Source organism: Ichthyophthirius multifiliis, assembly GCF_000220395.1.
Source record: "Ichthyophthirius multifiliis unplaced genomic scaffold scaff_1120509250869, whole genome shotgun sequence".
NCBI classification, from domain to species: domain Eukaryota; phylum Ciliophora; class Oligohymenophorea; order Hymenostomatida; genus Ichthyophthirius; species Ichthyophthirius multifiliis.
In genome coordinates, this window is record NW_004086421.1 from 15,936 (window position 1) to 31,548 (window position 15,613).

The window sequence follows — 15,613 nt, forward strand, 5'->3', positions numbered from 1 at the left end:
ATCTATTTGGATATAACTTATTAAATTACATCATCTATTAATGCTTCAGATTTTACAACACCTATTCCATCATATTCGAATGTACATTACTCTTAACCATTTTATTTAGGAAATTCAGGGTATTCAATTGCACTATAACAAGCGTTTTCTAAGAAATCGCAACCTTTTCCCCAGAATATATTATCTGCCATATTCTCATTTACTTCAGGGTAAAAGCCTGTGTCTTTCAAAAGAGCAATCATAAATATAGAAAGAACACTATTATATACTTCAGTTCCAACCATAATTTCATTATAAATAACAGTTTTTTCCCAATGAGAACTAATTGTATATGAACCACCCTAGTTTATATATATTTTTTTTAATATTTAAATATATACTTCATTTTCAAGTTGCATACCTTCAGCTGAAGGACAATTATAATATTTTATAGTTACTTCTACTACATTTTTGGAAATTAAAATAGATGTTTATTTTCCTCTAATAATATTTGTTTTTAACAATTTATCTTTAAAGTTAGCTCTATAAGATTTTCCAGTATCAGGATCTATCCAATAAAACATTGCGTAATCTGAGAAATCGAGTATATGTAAAATTTCATGAATAGTTATTTTCAAATCACTCTGAAATTTTGCAAAATCTCCACCACCTAATGCTTTCATCTTTGCTAAGTTAAATTAAATTATTCCGAAAATAGGTCTAACATTTATTCCAATAGAAATTACACAATAAGTGGAACCTGTAATATTTTAATTTTTTAATTAATATAAATAACATAACTGTGTAAATCGCAATTAGGAACTCCTATTGTTTAATCATTTGTCGGAATTTAAAAGCCTATACATTTACTAGAAAAATTTTTAGGGTAAATGTTATTTTATGTTAATGGGTACACTTTCAAAAGTCTTTAGAAATAAAGTTTGGATGTTTCCATAATATCTATTAAGTAATTTTTTTATTAATCTGTTATACCTTAATCTACTTAATTTAGCTAGGTATAATCAATAGTTATTCTTATAGGTTTTACTGTATTATCTGTTTAAAGAATGCGTTAATCATGGTTTATTTTTTCAATATTTTGATAAGTTTCTTGCATTTTTTCATAGTGATCTTGAATTAATTTACTTTCATGACCACATTTATGGCGTGAATAAATCAATTTAACTAATATTAAAATACTAATTAAAATTAGTTTTTTAAACATTATTTTTTATTTATTTTTATATTACTTTGAAGAAGTAATATATATACTTAATTTTTATTTATTAGTTTAATATTCTTTTTTTAAAAAAATTTTATAATCATTAAATTTAAAAAGATATTTTTTTCTGATTTTTTAAGATTATTAATATATTTTTTATATTATTTAATTTGACTTTTTATTTTAATTATAGCTAATTTAATTTTTAATGAATCTAATATTTTGTAAAATTATTTATAAATAAAAATTATTTAAAACACTTTTTTTATTAATTGATTTTGAATTTATTATTAAAATTTTCATTTTTTTTTAAAAAAAAATGTTATTTTATGTTTTGAAATTCTTAAAACATATAAATATATATAAAATAAATATAGAAAAATAATATATTTTTATTTATCGCAAATAAAAAATAAAATTGATAATAAATATGTAATATTATATAATATATTAATAGATTTTTTTTTAATAATTTTAATTATATTATTAAATTTTTATATATAAAATAAATTAAATTTATATTTTTTTGAATTTTTATAATTTAAATTTTTATATAAAAGTTATTAAAAAAGCAAAACAAAAACATTATATGAATTATTTTTATAGGATATGGATAAAATTAATTTATTTAATATATTTAAACTATAATTTATTTATAAATAAATTAAATTATTTAATTTTTTATAAAAGATTTTTTTTTTAATTATAAAAATAAATTTAGTTATATTATAAATATCTTTAACAAATAAAAATATGAAAAAAAAAAATTAGTAAAAAAATAAAGATTTAAATTTATATTATTTAATAAAATAAGATTTCAAGATTAAATGTATAAATAATTTTGTTTTTTATAAATTAAATTTTAACATAATTATAATTTTTATATTTTTAAAAAAATAAATATTAATGTATTATATTAATTTAAAAAATAAAAAATATATAAGAGAAAATAAATATTTTATTAGTTTTTTCTATTTATAAATAAATTAATTAAATATATGATAAAAAATTAAATAATTAAAAAATAAAAAAATCTAATATTAAAAATTTTAATATGTAATAGAAAAAATAAAATAGAAATAAATATAAAAGGCATAATTATATAAAAATTTCAAATATATTTATATAAAAAAAAAATTATTTAAATATTATTATATATAAAATATTATGATATTAAAAAATAAAATATATTATTTTTATATAAAATTTAAATGATTAATTTCATATAAACAATAAATATTATTATTAATATATATATAATTATTATAATAAATATTATTATTATTATTATAATTAATATATATTTAAATATATAATTTTATATTTTCTACTTTTTAAAATATTTTTATTGTAATATTTTTTTATTTTAAATTTTATTTATCTAAATAATTTTTATTTTTTTTATTTATACTTTTTTTTTTTAATATAAATTTTTTTCGAATTTTTTTTTTTTTATATTCATATAAATATTTAATAATGTATTATGAAATAAAATAAAACTTATAAAATTATTTCCATTTCTTTATATCTTACTTAAAATTCTCATTTTGTTACTCTTGTCTTTGCTAGATTACTATATTTTATAATTATTGCATATATTTTGTAATTTGATTATATTTTTTTTTATATGTATTTTTATTTAAAGAATTAAATTAATAACAAATTTTTATGTATGAATAATTTCTTAAAAAAAAATACTACATTATTTTTTTTTTAATATATTAATTTTATAAATAATTTAGAAATTATATTAATTGAATAACACAAAATAAAAATTATAATTTTTTATAACTAAATGAAGTAAATATTTTTTATATTTATTTAATGTGTTTATTTCTAAAAGATTATCCAAATAATTTTATATAATAATGATTAGTAAATTTATATTTCTGTTTTCCTATAAAGTTTGTTTTATTTAAACAATGATTAAGCTTAAATAAATAATTTATGTATTGTTTTATTCGTATATATTCATATATATATATTAAAGTAAAAGTCTTAAATATTATTTTGTTATATAAATTCGGATATTTTGGTTGCAATGTATTTTTTTATTCATATTAACTAGAATGAAGGAAATATTTCTAAATTAAAAAAATAATTATGAAGTTTATTTTGAAAAATTAAAATTTTAAGTTAAGGCTTAAAAGAATAATAAATATTAAAAAATAATTAAGATAAGTCAGAAATATATAAAAAATTTGAATTTAGAAGAAGAATAAGAAGCACATTAAATATCAAAAAAATTAAGTACTTGAACCCGAAAAATCCTTGAAGTTTTATTATCCAAATAAATTTTATCAATTTCTAAACATAGAAATTCTAAACAATTAATATTTTAAGTAAAAAATATTTATTTTATAAATTATTATCATTTAATAATATATTATTTATTTTTTATATAAATATGTTTTTAATAAATAATAATAATTAAAATATTATAAAATAAATTGCATAAGAAATTTTAAAAAAAAAATTTCATATAAAAATTTGTTGTAAGAAAATTTACATTTGAACATATTTTAGAAATAAAAATATTAAAAAGAATAAATAATGAATCTTTTATTTAAATTAAATAATTATGAATATTAAAGATTTAATTAAAATAAGTATGTTTTTTTTATAATATAATAGATATCGATATACTAAATCTAGAAATCAAAATAAAATTATAAATATAATTGATTATAAAATTATATAAATAAAATTTAAATTTGAATTAAAAATATATAAAAAAAAAGTTAATTTAATATCATTTTATTTTTAAAAATATTAAATTTTAACAATTTATATGGTTTTTGTGAAGAAATAATTTACTGTTTATTATATTCTAATTTATTTATTTAGAATTGAAATATATATTTAAAGGTTTATAATTTTATTTACAAATTAGATCGAATATATTTTTTCTATAGATTTATTAATTAATAATCTTTATATTATTTATTAATATTTTGTGTAAATATCTTAACTTTTTTAATTATTAAATTAATTCTTTTAATTTTTATTTTTAATTTAGCTATTTTTGTTAATTGTATTTATATGAAATTTTATTTTGATTATAATAAAGATTTTCAGTTTTCTATTTATTTTTATTTTATGTTTAAATATATAATTTAAAGGCTTCTATAATATTATACGCTAGTTTACATTATGAAAACTTAACGAATCTTCTTATATTATTAAATTAAAAAGATAATATTTTATTATTAAATAAATTTTAGTAATTACAAATTTTCTTTTTTTTTTAATTCTTAAATATTTAAGAATACGTTTTTTATTTTATTATATATACATCCATAATTGAAAAATATTCTATAATTTATTTGTTTATTAAATACTTTTTGTTAAAGGTTATTATAAATTAATGTTGTTAATTAACTAATAAAATATAACATTATTAATAAATAATTAGTAAAAAAAAATTTTTTGTATTTTCATACGACTTTAGATTTATTATATCAATTGTTTTCTAAAACAAAAAAATTTATCGAATGTTTATAATTTAGTAAAAACTTTATGTAAAATGAAAATATATATATCTTAATTATGTATGTAAATAAATTTATAATAGAGGACAATAGTTTTTGAATAAAAATAATATTTTTATGAATAATACTAATAAAAAATATATGTAAATTTGAAAAATAATTTTTATATTCTAATTAATTATTCAACAAAAAAACTTATGAATTATTAATAATATAGAACATTATCATAAAAATATATTTCATAATTTTTATATTATTTAAAATAAATATATTTTATATATATATATATATATATATATATATATATATAAATTTAAAGTATCATATAAAAATAAAAGTTTTTTAAAAATTAAAATAAAATTAGTAAATAATAATAAAATATATCATAAGTCAAATAAATATAAATAAATTAAGTAAATAAATTTAATACAAATTATATATATTAAAAAAAATATAAAATTAATTCATATATAAGAAATATTTAAATATTAAAAATATTTATAAATATATTTATGTGTAATAATATTTATATAAGGTTATATTTATAATTTATATATTAATATATATATAAAATTGTATTTATTAATATTTATGTTTTATTATATATATATATATTTATATATTTATATATTTATATATTTATATTTTTATAAGTTTATATATTTATATATTTATTTATATTCTATTTTTAATATTTTTGTTTTTATTTAATATTTTTTTTTTTCTCATATACAATTAAAATTTTTATTCAATATTTTGTCTTATTCTGATTTTATCATATAATATAATATTTAATTTTTTTTTTTTTATTTTTTTACTATTTATTATTATATATATTATAATAAATCTGATATTTCATTTTTTATTATATTCTAATAGCTATTTTTAAATTTTTATCTTTTTTTTTTATAGTTGATAATTATTTAAAATTTATTTTTATAGAAATTTCAAATAATATTTTTGCTTTTCAATTATTTAATATTTTTATGTCAATTAAAAGATTTGATTAAATTAATTCTATTTATTATTATTTTTATTATTCGCAATAATTTTGATATTAAATATTTTATTATTAATGTGATTATATAGTTTTCTTTATTTGTATTTAGATATATTTTTATTTTCACCTTTATTTTTTTATATGAATATTAGTAATATTTTTTTTTTGTGTTTAATATTTTAATTTTATTTGATATTATTCTCGATAATATTTCTTTTTTAGTTTTTAACTATATTTTTATATTTTTCATTTTTAATTGCTTAATTAATTATTTAGTTCATCTATTTTATTAATATTTACTTATTTTTAGTTTAAATAATTTTTAAATATTAATATATTATTTTTTATTTTTAGAATAATATAAGTATTTTTTCTATCCAAATTTTATTTATGTATTTCGAATAAGTTTTATTCAGTATATTATTATTATTTTTAAAATTAATTTATTTATTTATTTTTTATTTTATTAAATCAAATGTTTGAATTTTTATTTTTTTATTGTTCTTAAGTTTTTATATTAATTCTTTAATTTTTTTATTATTTATAATTTAAAATTAATTATTTATGAATTTTATATTAAGTTATAACTAAAAATATAATTGGATGGATAATTTGACTTTATTTTTGTTATGTTATATATTTATTAATTTTATTTAAGTTCTAAATTTGTATAAAATATTTAGATTTTTTTTACTTAAAATAAAAAAATGTATTCTTTTTATTTTTTTAATTATTTATTTAAACAATTCTTCTATATTTTATATATATTATATATAATATTTAATTTTTTTAAGAGATATATATAAATTTTAATATATTTAATGCATTTTAAATAGTCTTTAGTTTTTTAACATTAAATCTAATTCAAATAATATAAAACTATAATTATAGTTAATTAAAAAAATAAAATTAAGAATAAATTATATAAATTAAAAAAAAAAAAATATTAAATTAAGAAAATAAAAATATTTATTATTTATAAGTATAAATATTTATATTTAATATTATAAAATATATTTAATTTTTTTATTAATTAAATTTTGTTTTATATAAATTTAATATATTAATAAATATTAAAATAATTAAATATTTATAATTTATTTTTAATATATATAGTTTATTAAATATGTGCCTTTATATTTTATTTTAAATTGATATATGATAAATATATTATTTTAAATTTTTAAATAAAATATTTATAATTTTGATTGAAAATATTATTTTATAATATTAATGTATTAATATTTTAAAATAATAGGTATTTTGAATAATTTTATATTATTAAATTATAATTTTTTTAATTTTATTGGATATATAAATAATTAATTTTTAAATTTTATTATTTTTGAATTAAAAATTACATTTAATAAAAATGTTTTTTAATATCTATTTTCATTAATTATCGCCTTAAACCTAATTTAAAAATCTAGATGATGGGATTAATTCGCATTATTTTAAAGTATTATTTAAAGAATATCCAGTAATACATTTTGTGCATTAAATCGAATCACATTATATGCAATTACTAAATTTACTACTGCATTCGTAACAAAGGTTATATTTATAATTATATATATATATAAAATCTTAATAAAAACCATCCATACATTTTAAGCACATACCATTTTAGCTACATAAAGTACATCCTTAATTGCAATCAGTAGCATCTTTATTAACTTCAATGCATTAATCTTCGTATTCATAATATTCATATCCATGAAAACATTTTAAGCAAATACTTGGTGTACAAGAACTACATTTACTGAATTTAATAGTACAACTAAGGCATTTTATAGTTTAAATAGTTGGATTATCCACTGAATAATCATAAAAACCGTCTTAACATTTTAAGCATTTTTTAAATTAAGAAAGTTTCTCACATCCCTGAGTGTATTCTATTTCAGTACTTTCACCTCCTTCTTAAGTAAACGGTACACATTATTTTTTAGTTTAATTTAATTAATATCCATTCATACATTTAACACATTAATGATAATCACAGGATTGACAATTTGGATATTTATAAACGCAATATAAACAAGTTTTATTCTCATAATATAGATAATAACCATCATAGCATTCACTGCAACCAATATAATTACATTTTTTACAATTTTGAGTACATTCTAAGCATTTTTTTCTATGATCAGAATAGTAGCTTGCAGAAGGGCATTCATCTACACAACTACCATCAATACTTACTAATTTACTTCCCTCACAAACAAAACATTAAGTTAATTTATTAGGATTACATAAGGAGCAATCTAACTAACACAAAGTGCATTTCTCGTCTAAACCTAATCTAAATCCATTATTAGTATCACATTGAGAACAGGTGATAGGATTATCTTATTAAAGACATCCTAAGGAATTCTTCTCACAAAATTAATTTTCTTAGTTTGCGAAATATCCAAAAGGACATTAACTTAAACACTCCTTATTATTATCATAATAAAAATAACTTTCTTTACAAGTAATGCAATAATGCTAATTATTTTTTTAACAAATTTTGCAATTTCCTTAACATTTATTAGACCAAAGATATTCGCAAATACCTAAATTTTAATTATAAAAATATCCTTATTTCTCATTGCATTTATCTACACACTAGTTTTCTTACAATAATGTCATAAACTAACATTTAGAACACTCATTAGCTGATGGTCCTGTGCATCTAGAACAATTGCTATCACAAACTTAACATTTTTTAGCACTTCCAAAATAACCTAAAGGACAATCTGATTTGCAAGTATTATCTGGATTCAAGAATTTACCTATAGGACATGTGCCTTCTACACAACTATGATTATCGACTACCCCAGAGCATTTTATGGAACAATCAACTCCTCCGAATCCAGCTTAGCAGATACATTGACCCTTTACACAAACTCCTTTTTCAGAACAAAAATTTGGACATATAGGAGTATAATTACAGAATCTCTCATAATCTTAAGGACATGTGATTTAACCATATGCTTTTTGGCCACTTGGATCGACATCCTTTTTCATATTTTATTCCCCTTTTCTACATATAACTGTTAAATTAATTTCAGGGAAAACAACAGATATTTCAGAAGCATCAGAGGAACACTTGTATTAGTGACATCTGAATTTATCATAATACCATGAAGATTATGACTTTGTAGCTGTAGATTAGAAACATTTACTTTGAGTTGAATAATTAGATAATTTATTCTGTTCATCTTGTTTATCTTCTTATTCAGTTACACTATTAGGATTTGTACACTATCTATTTAGATATAATCTTATTAAATTACATCCATCTACTAATGATTCAGATTCGTTATTACCTATTCCCTCATATTAGAATGTACATTACTTTTAAACGTTTAATTTAGGAAATTCAGGATATTCAATTGCACTTTAGCAAGCGTTTTCTAAGAAATCGCAACCTTTTCCTTTTCCCCAGAATATATTATCTGCCATATTCTCGTTTACTTCAGGGTAAAAGCCTGTGTCTTTCAAAAGAGCAATTGTAAATATAGAAAGAACACTATTAGATACTACTTCAGATCCAACCATAATTTCATTAAAAATAACAGTTTTTTCCCAATGAGAACTAATTGTACCTGAATTACCCTAGTTTATATGTATTTTTTTTAATATTTAAATATATACTTATATATACTTAATTTTCAAGTTACATTCCTTCAGCTGTAGGACAATTATAATATTTTCTAGTTACTTCTACTATATTTTTAGAAATTAAAATAGATGTTTATTTTCCTCTGTAAATTTTTTTTTTTAACAATTTATCTTTAAAGTTAGCTCCATAAGATTTTCCAGTATCAGGATCAATCCAATATTACATTACTCTAACTGAGAAACCGAGTAAATGTAAAATTTCATGAATAGTTATTTTCAAATGATTCTCAAATGTTGCCAGATCTCCTCCAAATTTTTTCATGTTTGATAAGTTAAATTAAACTATTCCGAAAATAGGTCTAGTGATTATATCACTCGATATTGAACAATAAGTGGCACCAGCAATAACAATATTATTTTTATTAACATAAATTACATATATATGTAAATCTGAATTAGGAACTCCTACTGTTTAATCTTTTATCGGAATTTAAAGACCTAAACATTTACTAAAAATATTTTTATTGAAAATGTTATTTTATGTTAATGGGTACACTTTCAAAAGTCTTTAAAAATAAAGCTTGGATGTCTCCATAAGATCCATTATATATATTTTTTATTAATCTGTTATACCTTAACCTAACTAGGTATAATCAATAGTTATTCTTATAGGTTTTGCTTTAGTTCCTGTTTAAAGAATGCGTTAATCATGGTTTAATTTTTCAATCTTTTGATAAGTTTCGTGCATTTTTCATAGTGATTTTGAAATTCTATACTTTCATGACCACATTTACAGTTTGAATAAATCAATTTAACTAATATTAAAATACTAATTAAGATTAGTTTTTTAAACATTATTATTTTTTATAATATTTTAAGTAATTTATTTTATATATTTAATTTTTATTTATTGGCTTAATCTCTTCTTTTTATTTAAATATAAAAATTAAAATTAATAAATATGTTTTTGGTTTTTATAGATTAAAAATTTAATTTTATATTACATAATTTGACCTTTTTTTTTTAATTATAATTTATTGCATTTTGAAAAAATCTAATATTTAGTAAAAATTAATTTTAAATAAAATTATCTATTATATATTTTTAATTTGTAAATGTTAATATATTTATATATAAATTTTCATTATTTATTATTAATATTTTTATTTTTATGGTTTGAAATTCTTTAATATAAATAATATAAAAAGTATTTAAACATATATTATAAATAAAATATATATAAAAAAACAAATGTATTAAATTAAATAAAAAATAATTATATATATGATATATATTACATTATTTTAAAAAAATAAAATATATATTTTAAATATATTTTTAAATATATAAAATGAATAAAAAAAATTATATTTATAATTAAAAAATTTAATTTTTTAAAATATAAAAAAATTTTATAGATGTATTATATTCTAACAATATATTTTATAAATGAATTAATTTTTATTTATAAAAAAATAGTTTTATATAAATATCAATCTTATAAAAATAAAAAAACATATTTATTTGTATGAATAAAACTATATTTTATTATATAATTATTAATTATTAAATTAATTTATAATAATATATCAAATTTATGTAAAATAATTTTTTTATTACTATATTTTAAATTTAAAGAGTTTTTTATATTAATAAAATTAAAAGAATAATAAATTATTTATTAAATTTAAATCTTTTAATCTTTTAAAAATAATATATTAAAAATAAAATTAAAAAAAAAAAAAATATTTTTTATAAATAGAATAAAAAATAAAATATATATTAATTTATATATTTAAAGATAAAAATAATAAAAAAATAAAAAAATTTAATATAAAAAAAATATATATAAAAAAAAAAAAAATTTATATATATATATATATATATATATATATATATATATATATTTATAAATATTTTTTTTATTTTACTCTATTATTATATTTATATAAAATTTTTATAAACATACATACTTTATTTTAATTATACTTTATTTAATTTATTTTTCTCAATATTTTTTAAAAATAAATGTCTATTAAACAGATCTTTAAAATTAATTAATACTTAATATCTATTTTTTTTATTTAATTCTATATATTTAATCAAATTTTTCTAATTTATAATACTTTGTATTATAAATTTATGTTTTTAATATTTTTTTTTTATTCTAATAAACTAATTGCTATTTAGAATGAATTATATAGATTAATATTTATATAAAACTTTTATAAAAGTTATATATTAATTATAAGATAATTAAATAGAAAAAGATTTGTTTAAAAATATTTAAAATATAATAGAATTATATTGAATTTATTTTATTTATAAAAAAATCTAATTATTTTTATATTTATATAGAACTTAAATAAAAATAATAAATATTAATCATAATAAAATATTATAATTTAATAACCATACAATTATATGCTATAACCATATAATTATATGCTAATTTTTAATAACCATAGAATTATATGCTTTTAGTAAAATAATTGATTATGAATTATTTTAATAATAAAATATATAATAAATAATATAAAAATTTAATATAATTTGTAAATAATAACAATATATCAATATTAATGTATTTCTAAATTGAAATTAAAAATTTAGACTTTTTAACTTAATAAATATAAAAAAATTAATAAATAATTTAAAAAAATAATAATAATACATCAAAAACAACTTATTCTAAATACATAAATACAATAATGATAGAAAATTATATAGATAATTCTAAAAATAATAAGTAATAAATTAATATTTAAAACTTATTTAACTTCAAAAATAAGTAAATATTACTAAAAAAATAACACAAATATTTAATAAAATATTAAGACAAAAAATTTAAAAAATATAATTAATATATAAAATATTATATATGATTAAAAATATTTTTAGTATATTAGTAAAAATATTTAACACACCAACAAAAAAATCATTACTAATATTCATATAAAAAATAATGATAAAAGTAAGAATATATTTAAACACAATTAATACACTCTCTTTCGATCAAATTAATTATAAAATATGTAATATTAAAATTATTGCAAACAATAAAAGGTAAAAAAATATTAACTAAATTATAATAAACATTTTTAAGTGTCCTAAAAAAATAATAATATTGTGGTAAGCAAAAGAATATTATTTTTGAAAAATCTAAGTTATTCTAAATTTTAGATATATATAGACTAATAAAAATATTACTTTGTTTTAAGAAAATTATAGAATTCTCAATATAAAAATAAATAAAAATTGTAACACAATAAAAAAAAATATATTCTAAAAAAATTAGCTAGATATAATAATATAATAAAATTTATAGAAAAAGAAAACAATATTATAAGAATATTTTATGGTATAAATTCAGAATCAGATATAATAATATGAATTGATTAATTAATATTCTATGAAAAAATAAAATTAAAAAATAAAACCAAAAAATAATATATATATAATTATAAATATAAATATATATAAATACTTAAAATATATAAATTTTTAGTTTTATATATTTTTAATATATTATATTATATAAATTCATTATATATAAATATATTATATTCTTTATTTATATATGTTTACCTTAAAATAATTAAGGCAATTATTATTTTCTGAATATACTGTTTTAATATATATTAAAACTATAAATTTTAATATAATACTTATAGAAAATTTAATATTTACAAATAAATTATTTAATAATAAAAAACTATAATTATTATTGTAATTTAATAAAATAAAATAATAAGAAAAATAAAAATAAAAATTAGAAAATTAAGTTTTAATCAAATTTTATAATAATATAAATATTTTTTTATTTTCTTTTTAAATAAAATACAAATTAGAATTTAAAATTATTATTTGTATGTATAAACTATTAGTTTATTATTTTATACTTATATCTATACATAATTTAGATTCATTTTACATCACAAATTTCTAAAGGTAATTATCATTCGACAATTTTTTTTTTTTGAATTTGACAAAAAAAGATATTCTAAATCTAAAGTCATATGAAAATACAAAAAATATTGTTTTTACAAAGTATTTATGAATAATGCTATATTTAAATTAGTTAATTAACATAAAATCATAATAATAATTAAGAAAGATATATTCATCAAACGAATAAATCGTAAAATATTTTTTATTTATGGATTACTCTATAATTAATTAAAATGAAAATTAAATGTTCAAAAATGAAAAGAAAAAAAAGAAAACAAAAATTTGTAATTACTAAAATTCATTAAAGCAAACTATACTATTTTTCAACTTAATTATATAAGAAGATTCACTAAATGTTCATAGTGTTAAAAACACATAATATTATTGAAGTCACCAAATTATATATTTAAACATAAAAGAAAAATAAATAAAAAACTAAAAGTCTTTATTATAATTAATATAAAATTTCAACATAAATACAATTAACAAAAATATCTAAATAAATAAATAAAAATTAAAAGAATAAGGAAATAATCCAATAATCAAAATAGTAAAGATATTCAAACAATATATTAATAAATAATATAAAAATTAGGAAAAAAATAGAATTAAAAATTTTTCAATATAAAATGATAAAAAAAATTATAAACCTATAAATATATATTTCTATTTTGTATAAAATAATTAGAATATAATTAAAGAATAAATTAATATTTTAAAAATAACATAGAGATTGCACCAAATTTAATATTTTAAACTTAAATGTGTATATAAATTATAATTTTTTTTATATTTGTAATTCTAATTTAATTATTTTTTAATAAAATTTTATAAATAATTATTTCTGTTAATTTTATATTGATTTATAAATTTAGCAGATAATTATCATTACAAAATCACTTATTTTATTTCAAATACAACTTTTTTATTATAATTAAATCTATTTTTAAAAAAATTATTTAAATTTAAAATAAATTTTACATTTGATTTAAAAAAAAAAATACATTTTCTGTATTTGGAAGTTGATAAAATTTATTAATATAATAAAATGTTTTTGATTTTTCAGGTTCAAGTATTTAATTTATTTTTTAATATTTAAAGTCCATATTATTTACTTCCAAATTCGCATTTTATTATTAATTTCTGACTTATCTTCAATTTTTTAAATATTTCTTATTCTTGTTAAATTTTCTTTTTGATTATTTAATTTTTAGCTTGAAATTTAAAATTGTTCAAAATCAACTTTATTATTTAGAATAAAAAAATGACCTTACAACCCAAACTATATCAAAATTTTTATAATATTTTTAAGTCTTTTAATTATTATATATAAAAATATAAATATAAATTATTGAATTAATATATAAATTAATTATTTTAATCTCAATTATTGTTTAAATAAAATAAATTTTATATTGGTTAGAAAAAATATATAAACTAACCATTATTATATTAATTCTTTAAAAACATATAAAAATTAATAATTAATAATTTTTTTTTGTATTATTAAAAAATATAAATTTCATAAATTGTTTATAAATTTAATATTTTTTAAAAAATTATGAAGTATTTTTTTTACGAGAGTTTTTTCTTTGCAATAATGTATTAATTCATTTTTAATCTTTAAATAAAATTATATATAAATTAATATAAAATAAAAAAATTATAAAATAATGCAATATTTTTAAAATATATACATCACGCAAGGAAATCAGTAACATAATACGATTCTTTATTAAGATTTTGTGGAATAGAAACAATTTTTTTTATTTATGATAACACAGCATAAATAAATATAATTTTTAAAAATTAATAAATATAATTTTTAGTAAAAAACATGAATTAGAAAAATATATAAAAAAATAAAATTATTAAACATATAAAAAATTAAAAAAATAATACAAATATAATTTTATATATTTTTATATATATTGAGGCTAAAAATATTCGATTAAAAATTATTAAGATAAGAATAGATTTAATTAAAAAAAATTGCGATATATAAAAATAGTTGTAAATATATATATAAAAAAATATCTAAAAGAAAATATAAATTTATATTGAAATAATTATTTAATTTTTCTAAACATTATGCATATAAAAACTTAATTTTAGTAATATTAATAATAAAAATATAATAAGTAAATGATTATAATAAGAGGATAAAAAAAATTTAAATAAAAAGATTATTATATATAAAAATATATATATATTATAAAATATAATATATAATATATAAAATATATAAATATTTATATATTTATATAATTTTATATATATATAAATATTTTTCTATTTATTTTAATAATATGTAAATTTTATTTTTTTAATACTGACATTAAAATTAAATTAAATAATTTTTTT

General features: G+C 13.8%; 2 protein-coding genes across 2 annotated transcripts in view, besides 30 other annotated features; both read right to left on the bottom strand. All coding sequences in view use genetic code 6, as the record gives it.

Moving 5' to 3' along the window:
- Positions 1 to 1,096, bottom strand: part of IMG5_104690 (leishmanolysin family protein, putative) — a gene marked incomplete at both ends in the record, with an annotated part of 1,412 nt that extends 316 nt beyond the window's left edge. Inside the window, 4 exons of the mRNA XM_004035111.1 lie at positions 1 to 341; positions 438 to 739; positions 781 to 837; positions 973 to 1,096. The exon at positions 1 to 341 is cut by the window's left edge and continues 316 nt beyond it. Coding sequence (XP_004035159.1) covers positions 1 to 341; positions 438 to 739; positions 781 to 837; positions 973 to 1,096 — 824 coding nt within the window. The remainder of the gene's footprint in view (positions 342 to 437; positions 740 to 780; positions 838 to 972) is intronic.
- A 457-nt stretch (positions 1,097 to 1,553) lies between these two features.
- Positions 1,554 to 1,591: a microsatellite.
- Positions 1,592 to 2,339: 748 nt separating this feature from the next.
- Positions 2,340 to 2,380: a microsatellite.
- Positions 2,345 to 2,380: a microsatellite.
- A 52-nt stretch (positions 2,381 to 2,432) lies between these two features.
- Positions 2,433 to 2,502: a microsatellite.
- Positions 2,433 to 2,518: a microsatellite.
- Positions 2,434 to 2,519: a microsatellite.
- Positions 2,520 to 2,538: 19 nt separating this feature from the next.
- Positions 2,539 to 2,582: a microsatellite.
- A 2,384-nt stretch (positions 2,583 to 4,966) lies between these two features.
- Positions 4,967 to 5,002: a microsatellite.
- A 76-nt stretch (positions 5,003 to 5,078) lies between these two features.
- Positions 5,079 to 5,128: a microsatellite.
- A 63-nt stretch (positions 5,129 to 5,191) lies between these two features.
- Positions 5,192 to 5,373: a microsatellite.
- Positions 5,230 to 5,389: a microsatellite.
- Positions 5,380 to 5,415: a microsatellite.
- A 1,194-nt stretch (positions 5,416 to 6,609) lies between these two features.
- Positions 6,610 to 6,659: a microsatellite.
- Positions 6,618 to 6,662: a microsatellite.
- Positions 6,655 to 6,707: a microsatellite.
- A 377-nt stretch (positions 6,708 to 7,084) lies between these two features.
- On the bottom strand, positions 7,085 to 9,976 carry IMG5_104700 (leishmanolysin family protein, putative; the record flags this gene model as incomplete). The annotated part of the gene is made up of 2 exons (XM_004035112.1): positions 7,085 to 9,292; positions 9,342 to 9,976. Coding segments are annotated over 2 exons (2,843 nt in total), but the record flags the coding sequence as incomplete, so codon positions are not given.
- A 446-nt stretch (positions 9,977 to 10,422) lies between these two features.
- Positions 10,423 to 10,471: a microsatellite.
- Positions 10,472 to 10,613: 142 nt separating this feature from the next.
- Positions 10,614 to 10,647: a microsatellite.
- A 454-nt stretch (positions 10,648 to 11,101) lies between these two features.
- Positions 11,102 to 11,172: a microsatellite.
- Positions 11,117 to 11,155: a microsatellite.
- Positions 11,119 to 11,156: a microsatellite.
- Positions 11,165 to 11,215: a microsatellite.
- Positions 11,216 to 11,267: 52 nt separating this feature from the next.
- Positions 11,268 to 11,298: a microsatellite.
- A 408-nt stretch (positions 11,299 to 11,706) lies between these two features.
- Positions 11,707 to 11,749: a microsatellite.
- A 964-nt stretch (positions 11,750 to 12,713) lies between these two features.
- Positions 12,714 to 12,748: a microsatellite.
- Positions 12,749 to 12,832: 84 nt separating this feature from the next.
- Positions 12,833 to 12,865: a microsatellite.
- Positions 12,866 to 15,426: 2,561 nt separating this feature from the next.
- Positions 15,427 to 15,502: a microsatellite.
- Positions 15,440 to 15,506: a microsatellite.
- Positions 15,440 to 15,537: a microsatellite.
- Positions 15,463 to 15,501: a microsatellite.
- Positions 15,491 to 15,549: a microsatellite.
- Positions 15,550 to 15,613: the final 64 nt, after the last annotated feature.